The sequence below is a fragment of the Equus przewalskii genome, chromosome 28 (genome assembly GCF_037783145.1).
Source record: "Equus przewalskii isolate Varuska chromosome 28, EquPr2, whole genome shotgun sequence".
Taxonomy (NCBI): Eukaryota; Metazoa; Chordata; class Mammalia; order Perissodactyla; family Equidae; genus Equus; species Equus przewalskii.
The window spans coordinates 16,824,850-16,843,629 of NC_091858.1; the positions used below are offsets into that span (position 1 = coordinate 16,824,850).

Genomic DNA, 18,780 nt, shown 5'->3' on the forward strand with positions numbered 1-18,780 from the left:
TGGTATTTACAACACTGTTAACACCAACACTTTTGAAAATGTGAAGCAACAAGAACTCTCATTCATTGTTGATGGGAATGCAAAATGGTGCAGCCATTCTAGAAAACCATTTGGCAGTTTCTCACAAAACTAAATACACTCTTATCATGTGATCCTTGATATTTACCCAACGGAATTGAAAACTTATGTCCACATAAACACCTGCACATGGATGTTTATAGCAGCTTTATTCATGATTGCCAAAACGGAAGCAATCAAAATGCCCTTCAGTAGGTGATTGGTAAATGAATTGTGGTACTTCCAGACAATTATTTAGACTAAAAAGAAATGAGCTGTCAAGTCATGAAAAGCATGGGGGAAACTTAAATGCATATTACTAAGTGGAAGAAGCCAATCTGAAAAGGCTATATAGCATATAATTCCAACCATATGACATTCTAGAAAAGACAAAATTATGATGCCAGTAAAAGGACCAGGGATTAGGGAAGAGGGGCAATGTGTAGATGGAGAACAAAGGGCTAACAGGGCAGTGAAACTGTTCTGTATGAAACTATAATGACGGATACATCTCATTATACGTTTGCCCAAACCCACAGAATGTACTACACCAAGAGTGAGCCCTAATGTAAACTATGGACTTTGGGTGATAATGATGTCTCATTGCAGGTTGATCAATTGTAACAAATGTGCCACTCTAGTGGAGGATGTTAACGGTCAGGGAGGCTATGCATGTGTGTGGGCAGAGGGTATATGGGAGCTCTGTATTTGCTGTGAACCTAAAACTGCTGTAAAAATAAAACCTATCTAAAATCCTAAAAAAAAAAAAAAAATTAACACAGGATTTAATCGTTGTTTTAATTGCATTTCTTAGGATAGTATTGAAATGGAGGCTATCCATCCTATGAATATTGACTGCAGCTGTGACTTATTTTGGCTAATAGAATGCTCAGATTTGAGCAAAGATGGTTAACCAGTCTTGAGTTTAGGTCTTTAGAGATCTTGCTTATATCTCACTCTTGGTTGGAATTGCTTAAGAATGGCTAGTGTAATGGCTGTGAGGTCACCCACCTGGGCGAGTGATTTTTATCATTCTGGACTTCATCTTCTGTATGTAAAATGAGGGCACTGATCTAACGTCCTTTCCACCTCTATATGTTATACAATCTGTTAAACATATGAACTAACAAGTCTGTATTTTCTATAACATTTTATCCAATGGCTAATTTTTTCAACCCCTCCTTTTCTCCTACAAAATATCCGAACTACAAATGAACTTCATTTTGCACATACTATGTATAGTTTATGATTTATTTTGTGCCACAGTTTTTGTCGTTTATTTCAGTAAAATGAACCACCACTTGGTGCTTGTTTGAACTTGGATAAAATGACTAAATTTTTCTTTATGAAGTCAAGGAAAGAAAATGTACTGCTGGGCTAAGACTAAGCATGAAAGATTTCATCTGAGAGGGACAATTTGTCAGAAAATTATAAGGAGGTACAAAGAGAGGGTTATAATGGAAGCAGTCTTGCAACATTAACTATATCATTCACTCTCATAAATTCTGTAATAAATCCACACACACCATACTGAGGGGTGGTGCAAGCTGGATGGTTCTCCAGCAGGCAGGCTCCCCTTGCTGGCATTCCCCTGCAGAGTGGTGGTTGTGCCACAGAAGGCAATGCTCCACCTTGGCTTGCGGTGGGTGCCGTGATTCATGGACTAAGGAATTAATCAAGAAAATAGAGATGGCAGCCCAGGAAGCTGGACAAAAGCTGTGATCTAAGATCACTTTCAGAGTGGTTTCTTATCATGGCCAATTAGTCAGTCCTCAGCAAAATATAGTTTAAGCAAGGCAAAAAGTAGACTGGAATCACAGGGATAAAATAGTCTTTATGAAAATCAGTATTCCTTTTATAAACTTGCCCTTAATAAGCATCATTGGTCTATCCCAAATTAAACCTAATGCCCACTTTGCCAAAATAAAAAGTGTGGCCATGTTTGCAACTTACAGAGGAGTTTTCACTGGTCTAGTTACTCACTGACTATGAGACATTTGGTACATTCCTCCATTAAATTAATAACAGTTGAGAATATTGAGGTACCTTTTGTCCGACAAATTCAAAATGTAATTAAAAAGCAGTGATGTCATAGTTATATGTTTAATGGTGTTGTGTGAATGCACTGAAGCATACAGGGAAATAAATCATTTAATGAAGAATATTGAACTAGTTTAATTTTAATTAAATTTTGATAACATTAATGCAATGAAATATGGCAGAAAGAGTATGAACTTTAAAATTGTACAGCCCATGCTTCTAACCTTGCTCATCAGCGTCACCTTGGGAAGTTTATTTAATTTCCCTAAGCCTCTGTGTCTTCAACTGCCAAAGGGGATATAATATTTACTTTGCAGTGTTGTTGTGAAATTCAATAAGAGCTGGTCTATAAAGCACATAATCTTGCCTAATACAAACTGCACGCTAAATAAATATGAACTCTGGGCATCTTAAACTTTATTCTCATATCTAAAGGTTATAGCCTAAGGGTTATAATTCAGGATGTTAAAAAAAAATAATTCAAAATACAATATCTCAATCAGATAATAATTTTAAAATTCTGAATATTGGAGAAACTCGGAACATTTAGGATCAAGAAGAGAAACCGCGCTCTGTCATCTAGTCAAATTTTTTAAGTATTATATTTTTCAAAACGGATCAAAAAGGAGACAGCTCTCTCTGGCAAATGAGCTCCCTCATTCAGACACGCCAGTCTGGTCACTTTCAGCTAATGCAGGTTTTCAAAATAAACAGCCTAGGGTCATCAAAATAACGATGATTTTGATAGCTGAACTGCTCCTCTTAGAAATTTTAGGTAAACCTTATATCTCAACATTTAATTAGAATTTCAAAAAAACTTTATTATCCATCATCCCAAAGAAATAAGACACTTCCTCTGATAAAAGTTATCATATAAAATAACTAATTATTAAAAGCTGGTAATGCTTAGAAGTAGGTTTTGTCAGCATATGTAGCTGGCACCAATGGAGTGCTTACCCTGGGACTCTCTTTTAAGCACTTTTATAAGAGTTCCCTCACTTAATACTTCCAACATCCCCATGGTCAACACCATGGACCATTCTACAGATGAAGAAACTGGAGTTGGAGAGGTTAAGTAACTAGCACAAGGTCATTCCACTAAGCAGTACTCATGGAGCCAGAATATGAATCAGGCTCGCTGGCTCCAAAGCTTATGCTGTTAACCTTTATGCATATTATTAGGATGAACAAGATTAAAAGCTCTCATTTATTTACTTTTTTACTATCTTTATAAAATAATTTCTCTTACATGTGCAAAACAAACACATAGATGTGGAGACCAGATTGGTGGTTACCAGTGGGGGATGGGGCAAGGGGAGGGTGAAAGGGGTAAAAGGGCACATGTGTACAGTGACAGGTGGCAGCTAGACTTCTGGTGGTGAACATGATGCAGTCTATACAGGAGGTGAAATATAATGATGCACATCTGAAATTTATAAAATGTTATAAACCAATGTGACCTGAACATTTACTATTTATCTATTAACACATATGCATTAAGATCCTTTATGTGTCTAGGACTGTTTTATGCTCAACTTTAATAGAAATGATCAAGTTAATTCACTGTGAAGGTGGAACAGCAGAACGTAAGTAAGAGTAACAATAGCGAACTCTTAGATAGCTATTAGTTTATGCCAGATACTTGCAAAGAATTTACATGATTTTAATTCTTTTGATTTCTACAACAATCTAATGAAATAAACAATAGTACTGCACTCATTTTACAGAGTAGGAAACTGAGCCACAGTTTAAATAACTTGCCCTAGGTGATAAGTAGTAAAACCAGGCTTTGGACCCAAGAGTCTGGTGTCAGAGTCCACACTTTTTACCACTGCTTGATGCATGATGAGAGGTGGTTTTGGCAGTACCAGCAATCCAGGTAAACCTTGGTGTTGACACTAATTTTCTTTGGGAAAATAGCTCACCAGCAGGTAGTAGAAACTCAAGCATTTTCCCTGGTTATATGAATTCATATTATGTTCTTAAATTGTTGCATATACAAAGTAACGCCTGATATGTTGGTGGGGTTTTGATAAGAATGAATGCTTGCTGGAAAGAGCGTGAAGTTCAGAATTTTTTAAAAGTCTGATTTTCAGTCCACGTTTTAAAACAACTCAGTGAGAAATGCAAATATTAAAACCCATACTCCTTCTTTTGCTTTTGTGTGCTACTTGAATAAAATGCCTCCCCTTTTCTAACTTCTGTTAGTGATCCCTTCCATCCTTCTTTCAGTAACTGGAGATTAGATTATAATTAGTGGGGGCTTTTTTGTTTGTCATGTGTATCTATTTTTTTAATCAAAGTAAATTCAGAAAATCACAAATATTCTAAACATGAGACCAAGTCGAGTCAACAAATTTCTCTAGAAAATCTTAAGATTCCATTGATTTCAATTGTTAAATGGAGAGGTATTTGGAAAGTTGTGTGTGATTGTGGTGGAAAGGCTGAAGATCCATGAAGAGGATGCCCTTCTAAGAGAGGCTCGAAGTCAGGAAATACAATTACTTTCTTTCTGGCTTGAAAGTCAGGTTACTTTTTCTAGAGGGATTATCAACAAGTGATAGCACAGAGGATCTGGGGTTTAATTTACAAGCAATTGCCAGCCTATGATACCTCTTAATTACTAATAGATCTTGTCTCAAAGAAAATGAAGCAGGATAGTGTAAACAAAGAGCATTTTTACATAATATCCAAGATATTTTTCTTTCTTTTTCATGGAAAAGAAAAGACTGGGATTTTCCATAGTTATTACTGAGGGAGTCAGTCAGAGCTAGTAACTAGAGCTTCAAAGAACTATACTTTCACTGAAAAACTATCTTACCTACAAGCTTTGAGATTCTGGGAGAAAGTGTGCTATGCTTGTCTTCCTGTCAGGGGAAGCTGGTCACCCTGGCTGAAAGATGTGAAAGGACTTGAGGAAGGCCATTCTGTTAATGGGAGAGAGTAAGCTTCAACTAAAACAAAAGCCCATGACATAAAAACGGAAACCAATGGGAATCCAAAGCAGTTTTACAGAGAGAACAAGTGGAAAAATTAAGACGTCAAATTTGAGGCTCCCTCTACTGAAAGTGAATGTAGACCTTTTAAAATTATAAATAGTCAACCAAAAATAGTGTATCATGTACTATGTGCCTGGCCAAGATATCAAGATAAATAAGATAGTTTCTGCTCCTTGAGGAATTTCCACACTATTGAGATGGAGGGAAAATTGGTGGAGAAGAGTATATATTTAGACGAACCATAATTATATACCTAATACAGCATAGTATGTCCTATCACAAAGATAAGACGCGAATAAAAATAGATATAGAAATAAATCTGTTAGAAAAGGCACCCAAACAAAGAAGCAAACAAACAAACCAATAAATAAGGAAGATCATGAGATAGTTGCCATTCAGATTTGTGGCTTCAGAGGTAGAAAGACAGTTTAGCTGGCAACTCTCTGTTAAGACTTAAGGACAACAGGGGCCTGCCCAGTGGTGCAGCTGTTAAGTTCACATGTTCCGCTTCTCTGCGGCCTGAGGTTCACTGGTTTGGATTCCAGGTGTGGACATGGCACCGCTTGGCAAGCCATGCTATGGTAGGCGTCCCACATATAAAGTAGAGGAAGATGGGCACAGATGTTAGCTCTGGGCCAATCTTCCTCAGCAAAAAGAGAAGGATTTGCAGTAGTTAGCTCAGGGCTAATCTTCCTCAAAAAAAAAAAAAAAGAGTTAAGGACAACAAAAGAAACCCTTATAGGTTGCTGGTAGTGAGACAAATTGATTCAATCACTTTGGGAAAAAAATTGATATTAAAAGCCAATATTCCTAGACATACACTCTAGATTCTAGAACCTAGAGAAACACTTGTACACGTGCAACTACAATTATTAATATACAAGAATGTTCATAAGATCATTATTTGTGAGAGCAAATTAAACAACAACAACAAAAATACATTGGAAACAACTCAGAAGGAGAATTGATAAATAAATCAGGTATGTTCATTCAATGAAATTTTCAGCAGTAAATAAATAAATTGCCGCTACACACATTTAACAGGGGTAAATCTCAAAAACATATTGTTGAACTGAAAACAATATACTGTTTGAGTTTTATACACACATACACACACATGAAACTAAAAGCAAGAAAAACATTCAGGACTGTGATTCTTGCTAAATAGAGTTAGGAGATACCGGTAAAATTTATTTTTCCAGCTGGGTGATGGTGACACAAGTGTTCATTTTATTATTTATTCATATTCTTATTATTTATGCCTTAAATATATATTATATGTATATTCTTTTGGAGGATACAATATTTCATGATAAATAAGTGAAAGTGTTAATAATGGCAACTGTCTGTGCTACTGCTATGGGTAACAAAGACTGCCCCTGCCTCTCTGGAATGTGTTAGGTCTTAAATGTAGGGACTGCTTAGAATTATTAAACTTGGTGTTCAGAAAACAAAACTAATTTTTCAATGTAAAAGTTAATAAATACCCCTGCATATACCAGAGAACTATCTCATGTGCTTATGAGGTCTTAAACAGCAATAGAGGGATATGAAATAACCAGTGCTCTTTGTATCAATTCTTCTCAGCTCAAGGCAAGCCTTTGGAAGAACACGAATCATAGTGAAGTGAAGAGTTAGCTGGCTTTCAATGTAGGTAATGTAAAAAATGGATATTTATTCCACAAATGCTTATTAAGGGCTAATTATCTGACAGGTACTGTCCTCTGCCTTGAGAATACAGTAGTGAAAAAAGTGTCAAAATCCCTGGGTTTCCTGGAGCTTAGTTCTATCTGTGGGGAGGGCAGACAGACAATAAAAGAATCATATAAAGAGAAAGTGTTTTCAATGAACATACTAACGAGAGGAAAAAGAAACAAGTAAAAATCAACAAAACGTAGTTATTTCATATTTAAGCTTCACAGATATTGGAACATATCCTTAGATTCTGGGTAAGAAATAAAATGCATTTGTGATGAGAACACAGCTTTGATAAGTATAAGAACTGGCTGGATACATGTAGATGGAAAAGTTCATTCAAAGTCATGATTCTATTAGAAAGTGAAATGAAGAAAACTGTAGGAGTAACAAGTTTTTGGATAGACACGCTAACAAATGATAACATATTGCAAATGTACGTTAGTGATTTTAGTTAGATTGATAATGTCTATGAATAATATGTAACTGGGTTAATGCTGAAGGTAAAAAATAGTCACAAGAGTGAGATGGAAATATATGATACTTCACTTACCAAGGTATTAGAATGAGCCTAAGACTTAAGACTCTGCAAATGTATATTATTTCCCATTCTCCAGAAAATTAACTTAAAAATATTTTAACTTTGAGAAAGTTAGAAAGCAGAAAACTGAATATAGTAATATATGTACTCTCAACTTTAGAAAGCTGCACTAAAAGAAAAGAAAATATGATGAAATATATCAAGGAGTCTATGGCCTATAGCTACACACAGAAAGATTTCCTAAAGGGGTTGGTAGTCTTGTAAACTTATAATTGTAATTATGTAATATAGATAATATTTAAAACAAAGAAAAGCAAGTGGCAACTAAAGAAATCAAAGTGATTGCATAAGAATCTCTCTTACATATTCCGATTTTAGACATTAAAAGAAAATATGATCAAGGGTATATATATCCTTGATGTGTATATGTGTATAACTGTATATGTACATATATATGTGTATGTGTATATGCGTGTGTATATATAAAAGAACATATTGTGGTCTTGACAAATTAATTAATAAATTCATGTCCGATTGAAATAATGGAACTAGGATCCCATGATTGAAGTTATATAGTGGGAAATTGCACAAACATCAATATACTAAATAACAATAGAACTATCCAGTGATTTAATGGGATAGTCTGCTTATCAACCAAATGGAGATTTAAGCAGATGCTGAGGGACCAAATGAAGAGAATATTGCAGAGTGACCAATAGCAATATGTGGATCATTGAACTAAATATTTCCCAGTTCCTTTTCAATCCTAAAAGACTATTTTATTCAGTCCTACTTCTTATAGGATTTCCTTTCAAGCAACATTCATCCCACTGATCATACGAATCTCTAAGACTTTTTTTCCCCCAATTTGTTCAATTAATTGATTGTTTCAATTATTACCCACCTCTGGGTATTCTTGACTTCTCAGCCACAACATTCATGACTTTCCTCTCCCTCTTTGCTTAATAATTGGCACTTACATTTCCATTCTTTCTTTTGCTGGCTAGTTAACATACCTAATAGAACTAAGTTGCCATTGGATGCCACCCACATTTACTTGGTACTTTGGTGATTAAAATAAATACTTAATTACTGTATTAATTTTCAATTTTCAAATATAGACCTAATTTATCTAGAACCAAGAAAAGAATATTGTCTCAGCAGAGTGCCTGGATTTGATAGCTCTACGAGACTAATCCTTCTATATTAAACCACGAAGATATTTTATGAACCAACCAACAAGAAGAAGTAATTGGCTTGTACTGATCTTGGAAGAATGAAGTTCCAAAATTTCTCTCTTCAACTCATTCCTAGATTTATCAACTCACATCGCCAGGAAATTATCGTTTATATCTATCCTAAGTCTTTCACTCTGCAGTATAAACTTATTTCCTTTTTCTTGATTCTCTGCAACCAGGTATCTCAATAGCAAAGTAATTTTATTTTCCACAAAATGAGAAACAGAATAAGGTCGTATCAACCATACAGATCATGTAATATTGGTCAGAATGATAGACTCCAAGAAGCATCATAAAATAGGTTGGCAGCTACACTTGTGCTGAAAACATATTATTTTGATAATAATGTGCCCAGTTTGCTCAAATAAAAGATGTTAAAAACCACATATTTCCATGTATTTGATGGCAACAGTTATAATGAAAGTGAAATACATTTTGTACAGATCAATAATACCCCGCTAACAATTTACACATCATTTGCTACTTCTTACTACAGTATGGCAAGTGATTTGGGTATTCGCTGCAGAAGACTGATACAATCATAATGTACTAGTGAAAACATGAAATTGATTTTTTTTACTGCTCTAAAATAAGAGGATTCCAAATTATTTCACAATTTTCAAGTACATACAACTTAATCTGATGTGTAGTATTCAGGACTGCTAAAGTCTGCAACCAGTTAAGTAATTCAGAAGTTCTCTAACAAGTATGAACTAAGACAGAGTATGTTACCTTACAAAGGTTATCTTGATACAATAATTGCAACTTCATCTTTCCATTTCAACTACAGACAACTACAACTAAATTTCAACTACATACAAATAGCTTACATGGCTGAACAAAGGAGAACCTTCTATTTTAATTATAAAAAAGTAAAATTGTGGTTAAAATAAAAAAGATATGGTAAAAATAAAAACAAATAAATACCAAGACTCCTATGGACTCTTTTTCATTATCCCCAAGAATATGTTGACATTTACATGTTGGCCAGCTGACGTTCAAATTAAATACCTCCATAGGTGACAGAAACCCTGAGGGCTGTGTGGATCTTGAGGACAAAGGTGATTGTTTCAGTTATTTCCCTTGAATGCCTTATCCAGACTTGGCCTCGGCATGGGGCAAGGTATTGGGAGCCTGATGCATGCAGGCACGTAATTATGCATTTGCCTATTTTCTTAATTAATTTAAATATGCTTGAGAAGCTTACATTGCTTGAATTGAAAATTCCCGTGGCCTGGTCACTGGATAGAATCAAGGCTCCCTAAAGTGAGACAGTTGATCACATCTTTCATGAATGTTGAAACACGTCTTTTGGTAAAAGAAACTGAAGTCTCAAAATTTTAAAAGTTGGAGAAAATTCTACTCTTTATCTCTTTTTTAAAATGTTTTCTTTTTTTAGTTAAGAAAAATGAGGTTGAAAAAGTTGCTGGCAGCAACTGCTAGTTTGGCTGAAAGGACAACATAAAAGAATCTGTAGGGGTATATACGTTACCCCTACTACATGATCAATGAATCATTAATAGAGCCCAGATATTAATCTAGGAAGGTAGGAGCAGAGCTCAGAAGAACAGAAAGACTAGGGTGGAATTAGTGACATTCAGGCCAAAATATTCCCAAGTGTTTGTGGGGTTGGGGGGCTGGGGGAACTGAGCCAACTCTTGGGACAAAGCAATGGTTCAGGTGTATTACCAGTCTCATCAAGCAATAATTTGCTTGGGGGCCCCCAACTCCCCCTCTGGCCGTCCACATACTCACAGGCCTTGATCAGGGACCCTGAGCATGTATCCCTCTCTAGGCTGCACTGTTTTCTCTAACCCTGGAGTATACTGAGCTCTGCCCATCTTTTCTTCATCTTTCATTTCTCTTTTGATAAATACCCTTAAAAATTTGCACGGTATAGGAAAAAAATGGAACCCTTGCTCAGCTCATTTTTCTCCACGAGCATATGCTGTTTTATCCTCATTTGCACGGTTATGGCTTTTCCTCTCTGGAAGGTTAAGCCACCCGCCCTCCCTGCCTCCTTCTGCACGCAACTGTGGTACCCTACACTATGGACAGATGCTGGGCTTATTTTCCCTTTTGAGATTCTATTTCGAGTTAGAATTAGATGCTAGTGAATCAGAAAAAAACTACTCTTGCTAAATCAATACACAGCAGAGTTGTTTCTTGTTTTTTTGTTTTTTTTAAAGCAGCCCACTATAGGAAGATCAGTGCCATAAAATACCCAGCTTTACACTCGCCCCGGAGGATGCCAAGTTCTAAAGAATAACAGCTGTCTGGTGAGCAAGTGAAAGATACCTGTGTAAATGTGAAGCTATCTGACGTCTCTAAGCAAAGGCAGAATGTTTTAAAGGCAGAGTAGACAAGTTTAAGAATTTAGCCAGAAATATAAAATGAGTTGAACTAGACCTTGCTGAAGCAGCGAATTTTTCCCAGATAAGTCATACTCAGAAGTTTATTGTACACATTCAATAAACGGAAGGAAAATTTATCCATGAATTATACAATTATTTTGCTACTAATTTTTATAAAAGAGTGATTTAATTTCTGGTTTATCTTGTATTCACCATGTTCGTGCTCCAAAAGAATAAGATCACCATCTGATAGCAATTATAGGCATTGGTCCATGCTGCCCAGGAGAAAGTTCAGGATTTAGATTCGATCATGCAGTATGTTACATAGAAAGCAGATATAGAGAAATATAAATGTGAATACTCTATACAAAGTAATTCAAAGGTACTTCTGATTTATAATATTAATTTTAATGTGAAATGCCGTCTCTAAAAACTGATTCATTTCTTAGAATCCCAGGGCTGGCAAGCAATAATTCGTGCTTGGTGGCTTAAAGTCTTCTAACATTCTAATCAATCAACGTGGTATGCTGTCTCATGCTCTAAATTTCCCACACTTAATTGATAGTAATATCATATGTGCTGTCATGGATAAACATATTGAATAGAATCTTAAAATAATATATGACAGTCTTTGGAATTTAAAGACACGTACTTAAGATTGAGATTAATAACTTTCAATTAACAAAATAAAAATAACAGAGCTGTCTCATCTTTGAACCAAAAGCAATGGATGTAAAATCATGGCAGTACTTACCACAGTGAAATTCATAACTTTCAATATCCATATTGTCATGGCTAAGTTAACTATCATGGTAACCAACAGCAGAAGGACAAAGAAGTATAAGCACCTCTTTCGCCATCCATAAATGCCCACTGGGTACAGTTGTGCATTTTCAGCCCTTGGCAGGTTATTCTGTTGTGTTGCTAGTATGTATTGTTCTCGTGTCATCTGGAAAAAAAAAAAAAGAAAAGAAGTATTTAAAAATAAAACTAATCTTTTTTTAGTCGAAAGACATAACATACCTAAGACTAATGGGTAGTGAGTGCTCAAATAATTGTTGCTGTGCAATTAAAATTAATTATTAGTTAATTTGTTTAAAAGGTTACAAAACTTCTCTAATCATGGTCATCAATGTTACTTTTTCGAGCTATTTAACTGATTGTTGTATCTATAAGATGCAGATTTTTTCCGTCAGATTTGCCCCATCCTAACAGTTCCTCTCACGGGTCTATTGAAGACTATCAGCTCTACTTCTGGATACCTGCAACCCAACGACTGTGCACACATGCAAGCCACTCTTGGAACAGGCTTTACCTGGCCTTGTGGGTAGACAGAGACCAACTGTATCACAAGGTTTTTCTGTGCCTTTATCTAAAAAGGCAGGATGTAAGTTGCTGAGCATATATGATTTTGTAAAATTTCATTGCATTTGCAGGAACTTATGAAAAGAAAATACACTTTTATTTAGAATTATATAAATGTAGATATTTAATTAAAGCATTAATTTAGAAGTTTGTTGGTTATTTTAGTTGTATTTCAATGGGTTATCAGAAAAAAATTGATTTTTAAATAAGCACAACAATAGACTATACTATCTTATAATATAATGATATAAGCATAAATCTGTCAGCAGAACAGAAATAATGTTGAATAAATACCAAAATAAAAACATTAATAAAGAATTTAAATTACCTAAGTAATATAAAATATAGGTAATATGAAATATGCAATATAAAAGTATTAAGTTATGGAGTTCATTGACCTAATCCTACTCTAAAAAAAATGTTGAACTATACATTGAGAAATGCAAAAAAAAAGTTCTCATTTGGCTTTTTCCCACTTTTTAAATTTTAGAGCTACAACTTTAAATTGTATTAATGCACTGTTAAATATTATGTTTTCAATTTTTTATGATTAAAACATATTATGCTTTATATAATAAAAATAGTTGTATAAGTTGTCATAATTTTAAATAAATTACAAGTGCTAATAATAATAGATGATATGAGCAAATTCTTTCACAATATAAAGATATACCTCTTTATTTATTATCATTATTACTACATAAGTTAATATTTAATATTATCTTGGAACTCTCCATAATGCTTTAATCCTTAATTAGATAGCAATTTGGAAGAGAGATGTGTAACCTATTAACTGCTGTGTGACATAAGTATTATAACAGGTGCCACGGGAATTTACTTTGCCTAAGGATTTTGGTGGAGATTTTATGGTTCTGACTGTGGTTATGATTACAAAGTAGAAAATATATGTAAGAAGAGGATGAAAGGAATTTTAGGGACCATCACAATTGAAGGCAAGAACATGGAAGAGCCTGAGAGGAGGAAGAACATGGATGCGGAGGGAGCGCAGGGAGTGCAGAAGCCTGAATATGCTAACAGGTGAGTAGGACACAGTCCCTTGTAGAGCTGGTCTCTGAAAGTCACCAGTCAAATCCTCTGACTATTCCCAGCATGCTTTGCCTTTAATCTCATATTAAAGCAAACAGTTTCCCTAGAATATTCTATTTCTGCTAATTCTATTTAAACATGGAGGGGAGATCAATGTGCCTTAGAAAAGAAATGAGAATAAGTCTCTGAAACAAAACAAATACAAATTACAAAGCACAATACAAATGATCTTTCAGCAAGAAGATTTAATTTTTTTCTTTCTGGAAAATCAAAATAATCAGTAAATAATCAAATGTCTCCAACAATTTTGAAGAACAAATCAGATAACAAAAGACCAAGAAAAAAGGTTGTCAAGAAAATATGAAAAAAAAATATTTAATTAAAGCTATGTTTATCAGCTTAAGAAATTCAAGTGTTTTCTTAAATAAAAATGAGTTTAACATTATTACTATATACTTTCTTCATCACAAGATGCTTTAGAATATCCAAGCTTCAAAAAGACAACAAGGTTAGAATTTTCTTTAAAATGTTCCTATTTTCTTAAAACTCACAGATCTGAGTGTTTTTCAAGATCTTTTCACAGGTGTTACAGGACATAGTAGCACCAGCAGAGAAGAGCAACATACAACTCTAAGGGATTAAGCAAATGGATCATAAATTTGAAACTTCTACAACTTTTGCCTAAAATGCTAAATGTTGATCTGTTTCCATGTATTAAAAATGTTTGGAAATATCTGGGTTCTCCTGGCATTATGAGAATTTTATAAATAAAATAGAAAACTGTTTCACTAAGCACTTATTGTCATTCTGAAGGAATCTATCAAATAAATGTACGCTTGGAGAGAGATTTATTTTCTCAGAACACCTAAGGAGATTTCCTGAAAGAGAGAGAAATGATCAGGATTTCCTGAGAGAAAACGTCAGTCTACTGGGATGTCTCTCTGACTTAGTCCTCTCTACCTTCCTCCACAATATAAATTCAACATCATCAAAATCATTTCTTTGCAATTCTTTTGTTTTTCAAGCTTGTGTACACTCGCGCTGTCTCCTTAAAGTAATTGGGACCTTCTTCATCTTAGTTTTGCAATTCTGTCATACCATATTTCATGTCTACAGACCATTCATTAGAAAGAAATAAGGTCTAAAACCCAGGTTTTCTTAGTTAATATCAAAGAAATCTTCAGCCTTCTTAGATCAAGATGGTTTTCAGCATTCGCGTTAAGGTAAATGCATTTATTTGTATGCCTCTGTAATTCAGGGAAGGACTGGTTTAAATTTGGACTTTATACTTCTTTTACGAAGAAACATACTTTTGAAATAACGTGAATAAAATTTCCAGCAAGATGTAATAAGGTTAAAAAAAAGATGCATGGACAAGTAGAATTAGAAATTGTGAAGTTTTCAACATTTTTCTCCAAAAGGATGGAAAATCTGGTTTTCAGAAAGAGTTATTCTGTTCAGTAAATTTAATAACCCAGCATATCAAGACTGGAAGAGAATGAATTAATCTGGAATGACCTAAACACGGTTCATCACTCATAATCTAGCTCTGGTGAATACTGGTGAAGTCTACTGAGCTAGAGAGAATGGGAGAGAAATTAACTAGAGTATCAGAGACCATCTGTTATTACTCCCTTGCCTCACAGAAGGGGATAATGGTACAAAATAATAAGGCCAAGGGAAAGTACCAACTATTCCAATCTAGGTAGCATCCATTATTTACATGTTTTCATATAAATAGTCAGAGTGGGGCATAGTTACTGAGACTCTAGGCAGAAGTGAATCTTTATTTGATAAAATATGTATTTAGTGAAAAATAAAGTGCAGGTAGAGCTCAAGATTGCTGCAGCCATGAATTTCACATATTTGGGGAAAACACAATTAAGAAATAGAAAAATGTATCAAATAGTAACATACTCTGAACATGATAAATACAATAACATGATAGACACATTGTATAAGCAATATAATATTAAATAGTGACAGACACTATGAAGATACTAGGCATTGCAATATAATAGGGGGTCACTTTAAAAGTGGCAGAAAGAGGATGCCTTGCAAAGGAAGTGACATCTGAGATGAAACTTAAACGATGAGAATCTTCTATAGAGTTAAAAGAGATCTTTGAGCATTTGACACTCTAATTAAAGTGGGCTAAATAGAAAATGAGAAATGAGGAAATGGAGAAAGTGAGTACAGACAATTTATTGTGAGGTCAAGAAGAGCAGAGAAATGGAATTTCAGATGAGAGTATGGATCTAGTGTTGGAGTATTGAATCAGGGGTGAGTGCAAGTCTATATGAAAGACGGAAGATGGAGAATGAAAGAAATGAGGACACTTAACATGGGGTCAATAGTTGAGGTGACAAAGCTGGGATCCAGAGATGAGTTACACATTCTCAGTGAGGTGGTGATCAAGGAGCTAGCCACAATGACACAAGATCAACCAGGCAGCGGGGCCCCACAAAGTGGGGACAACACATTCTAATTATCACAATCCAATGAGAATAGTTCTTGGTTTTATGCACTGGTATTATGACTCACATTAGCATATGCAAACCCGAAAGTAGCTGCACTTTGGTTTAAGTTTGGAGCTGCCAGGCTTGGGGACATGTAGCACCAAGACTCGCCTCCTCCAGCACACTTCTTCAGAGGCTCCATTACCACAAACCTACTTTATTTGGATTTCAATGTATGAGACCTAGAACGCTAGCATGTATAAGTGCCATCTTGTCTTTTCTGACCCTGATAATCTTTTCCCTCCTTCAATGAGGTCTTATTATTTATTTTCTAAAATTGAGAATGGAGAAAAGAGAGCACATGTCAATATAGTTAGATGCGGCATCTTTCTGGATAGACAGGAAAGGCTAAAGAAAATTCAGCTCTGCTAATATTTGTGAGAATAGAGGAAGGAAAGAAGAGGTTTAGGGAGATTACAATGCATAAGATAATTGTTTTAAATTGTTGTTGACTAAATTAAAGGTAAAAATAAAAGCTATTAATGAATGACCTGTATGATGTTTTGTAAGGTAGAAATACTACCTGAAAAGATGACCAATTGTTGCCACGTGTTTCTATTCTCATGGCTCTAAGAGGGAGGGGGTTTGAACCATTGAAAAATGGCAGTAAGACCTAGAAAGTTTGGAAGTGAGTTGCGGAACGTAGTTTTTGAAATCTGAGTTTTACCAAGAATAGAAAAAGGACTCTAGAACTTCGTACAAAGCTTGAGGACATTAGAAAGTTAGTTCAAGTGCAAGTTTTAGAACCTATTACCTCCAGTCCAGATTTTACCACAAAATTGCAAATATGAAGACAAAGCTGTAAAGAGAATCCAATGTTGTATTGGAAGTGATATAAATGGCATAATTGTTTTTTAAATATCACATTTAACAATTTTATGATACTACTCACATAAACACAGGATATAATGCAGAGATGTAAGCACAAGGACTGGAAGGAAGTAGCAAATTATTTGTTTATCTCACTCACTAATTTGATTCCTTAAAATTAAAATATAAATCAAGCATTTAATTTCTGCTCAGACCTGTTCCCTGTGTTCCGTGTTATGGGAAATACGAATATGAAAGAGAAGACTGTGTCTCCTGGAGAGTAAGATAGATAATTTGGGAAACTGCTTTTAATTTCTGATTATGAAGCTAGGACTTGGCACATACATGCAAGTAGCAAAAGGCAACACCCTTGTGACCATAAAAAACTGAATCTCTATTCCCAAAACCCTTAACCTCCTCAGTGGGAATAGCTCTATTCTAGAAGAAGTGGTAAATCAATTGTGTCGCTGTTCGTTAAGTGTTGATCATGTTAGATTTAACGCTACAATCGTCTGTTGTTTGTTCAGACAAGGAATGGACCGGAATAGACTAAATGCTGTCTCAGATTTGTGTGCCAAGCGGCAATCCCAGCCTGCCCATTCTATTCCTCTCATCCTAGGACACGTCACTTAGCCTTTCTCTGCCCCAGTTCCCTCAGCCCTCAAAGGAATATTACACTGACTTCTGTAAGAACAATATGGCAGTAGAAAAGCAAGATGCTGAAGTGACCTTTTCATTTTAAATGGCTAAAATACTCATTTTAAAAATTTATCTTCCACTTCTTAGCTAGTGATCCCCAACGTAAGTGCTGTTGGAATTAATTTTAAAAACACAATTGAAATATCATTTTGAAAACAAAATGCTTGAAGTGTCCAAGTTGTATGGTGTGAACCTTACACCACAGAAAGGCATTTTGTTTTCTGCTCCTAGAAAATGAGTCTCTAAACAGCTACTAATGCTGAGAGAGACTGAAAACGATACAGTAAAGTCCACTTACCATGGCAATTTAAACCTCTCCCTATCTATGATACTTCATTCTCAAAGGCACATTCCAAAATGATGGCAGTTAAAATTTGCTATTTAAGAAAAATGTCCATTTGGAATGGATTTTTTTTCCAACTGGTTTATGGAAAATGCTGTAGTCAGGTTTTACAGCCCGGAAAAGAAGCAGCCTAGCAAGTGAACTTAAAGAATGACGAAAGATCTCAGTCAAAAGAGCTGCCTCTTGAGGTAGGAAATAGGAGAGGATTCTAGACAAGTCCAAAGGAAAAACAACCACCACCAAAAAATACTGAATTGGCATTAAAAGGGAAACACATTTCCAGATGAATAAAAGTTTTATTAAAACGTGGACATTTCAAAAGCGATTTTTCAGTGACCCCATAGTCATTCTTTGCTTATTTTACATATTTCATGCACTCTAAAATTAAGCACTTTTATATAGGAAAGACTTCTTCAGTATTTAATTCAATGAAAACTCAACCAAGGTTTGGGTTTTTGTTTAGGCACGGACTTAGCTTTAGGTTCCCAACATTGAAGTAACTCATTTCTTAGATTCTCTCATGTGATGTTAATAGAAAAACTTAACGATTAAAGCACTTTTGAAGGAGGCTAAGAAGTGCTTTGCCCACTCAGAGGTTTATAACATCAAGAGATAAACCAACACAGACAGTCCTGAGCACCATTTACATGAAGATTTCAGCATGAGAAGCCCGTTAGCAGGCACTGCTACGCTTGCCCAGCAGGAGAAAAAGGAGAAAACTTTAAGGTAAAACAAATTTGCCAGAAACACAGCTGGAGAGCTTACCTGGGCGAGTGGAAAGCCCACAGTTATTAAAGCAATACAGTTCAACAGGAAAATATGTTTAAGAACAATAGTAAGGAGACTCAGAGAAAGAGTAAAGATTATTGGCTCCTATTCTACCAGCAAGTAGAAAAACTTAATGCAAACAAGGATGATAGAGCGTGGCTTCTACAGCCTTGACGATTAAGTGGAAAGCACCACAGGTTACAAAAATCCTGCAAATAAAGTTCTAAATACTCTATTGAAAGTCATGTTTTCCCACTGCACAACCTTAGTTACATTTTACCAGCTTAATTTAAACTATTTATGGT

General features: G+C 35.1%; 1 protein-coding gene across 1 annotated transcript in view; it reads right to left on the reverse strand.

Moving 5' to 3' along the window:
- The window catches only part of SGCZ (sarcoglycan zeta), a 1,053,589-nt gene that overhangs the window by 423,026 nt on the left and 611,783 nt on the right, over positions 1–18,780 (reverse strand). The window contains exon 2 of the mRNA XM_070598086.1: positions 11,679–11,873. Coding sequence (XP_070454187.1) covers positions 11,679–11,873 — 195 coding nt within the window. The remainder of the gene's footprint in view (positions 1–11,678; positions 11,874–18,780) is intronic.